We start from the raw sequence: 1,628 nt of genomic DNA, 5'->3' as shown, positions 1-1,628 counted from the left end.
CAATTTGATCCAGACAAGTTGCCGCTACTTTATTTAACCTATATTGTATGTCATGCACTCATTGGACAGAAGGTCGCTGTCTGTTCCCGCAAAGGTCACTGGCTGGCCAATGGTGGTGAGAGCACCGGTCTGTGGCTCCTCAAAGTTAGTCGTCACCTTTGGTAAATTGCCCACACCTTCAAAACGATGAAGACGAAGTATTTCAACAAAGTCGTCTAGACTATTTTTACACTTACACCACACATATCAAGACAATTCTCTAGCCGCTGAAAGAGGATGGTTTGGTGAAAAGATGCAGTACTTGTAAAATTCTTTTGGTGCATAACTGACTTTACATAAAAGCAGTTTCTCATTTTGGAGAAATTTAGCAAAAACCTCCTTGAATCAATTAGCTGCTTCTTAATTTTGGGCCAAATTGCCTCCAGGCAAACGATAGGAATTACCAGAAACTTCAGACAAAGTGTTCAGTGTCCAGATGCGCTTGTCCGCAAGAAATAATGCTCAGACAATATTTTGAAAAAGTTATGAAGAACATGCCAAACAGACACGATATGGATTTAAATCTTAATAACTTAACAAATAATGCCTTTCAGCTAAACTATAGCAATTAAAGTATACAACTGTAAGGTTTAACATGGTACTCGTAGGTGCTTGGGCATGCAACAAATTAAAGAAAAATTAAAAACGTTAAAAGATGCCATATATAATACACAGGAAGGCTCACTCGCAATGAAGGATTTACGTATACCTTGAATATAGCTACATCACAAAAAGGCGTTAAACTACACTACACGTCATAATCTGTGGTCCGAGCTGTTTCACTCCGAACGCAAACACCGGTCATTGAGGCAGCATTTGGTAGAGATAGGTTCGGCCTGGCCACGTGCAAAGACCACGCGGTCCCCTACATGCACCCAAGGGCTTCGCCCTGAGCTAGGCCGCCACGGATTTATAACGCTGACGGACGCACTAACAAACGCCTCAGGAATGTCAGCATTTCCAATTCCAGTGTTTACTCATTTCCTTCACTTTAGTCTAGTATATGGCAGATAATGTTCTGCCAGCCAAAGCAGAAGGGTGCCAACTGTAGGTTTCGCATTTTGAACGGCTCTTCAGTTGTCATACTTCCGCTGCTGCCATGCACGATACCAGTCTTCCCAGTCCCTTACTCTGGGTCCTTATCTTGCCTGATTTCTTCAGCAATTAAACGCTAGTTATTTGCCAATGATATGTGCTACTAGAGGCAAAAAGGCATTCTCACCCGTAGAAGCAAGGAATCATCTTCAGGTCTAACGCATCAACATGCTATAAGGAATGAAATAATTCACTGACACATCAAAAAACATCGGCAACGTTTTGCCAGATTGTTTCTGATTTTATTCTCTACGAGGAGTTATATTCACTAGTACACACATAAGATTTGAACCAAATGCAGCTGTAAAAGTAAAAAATGTCTATCTTTCGAAGGCGACCGCTGATATTTTGGCTAAAATTGTAATTGAAAAAGTGCTCTAAAGTTTCACCGAAATTCGTCCACATCACGTATTACCTTTTTAAACTGACTAAAACAATTTAATGGTTCTGAATACGGAGATACAAAAGTTTGGAAAGTAATCATCGTTGCATAA

The 1,628-nt window shown here is 40.5% G+C and overlaps 1 protein-coding gene across 1 annotated transcript in view; it reads right to left on the bottom strand. All coding sequences in view use genetic code 11, as the record gives it.

Annotated features, from left to right (window-relative positions):
• EGR_10699 (hypothetical protein) overlaps positions 1-1,618 on the bottom strand; it is a gene marked incomplete at both ends in the record, with an annotated part of 6,893 nt that extends 5,275 nt beyond the window's left edge. The window contains 2 exons of the mRNA XM_024499948.1: positions 302-378; positions 1,550-1,618. Coding sequence (XP_024345632.1) covers positions 302-378; positions 1,550-1,618 — 146 coding nt within the window. The remainder of the gene's footprint in view (positions 1-301; positions 379-1,549) is intronic.
• Positions 1,619-1,628: the final 10 nt, after the last annotated feature.

The sequence above is a fragment of the Echinococcus granulosus genome (assembly GCF_000524195.1).
Source record: "Echinococcus granulosus chromosome Unknown EG_S00255, whole genome shotgun sequence".
In the NCBI taxonomy this organism is placed as follows: Eukaryota; Metazoa; Platyhelminthes; class Cestoda; order Cyclophyllidea; family Taeniidae; genus Echinococcus; species Echinococcus granulosus.
Note: the sequence above shows the minus strand (reverse complement) of the source record. Positions and strands in the feature narration are given on the sequence as shown.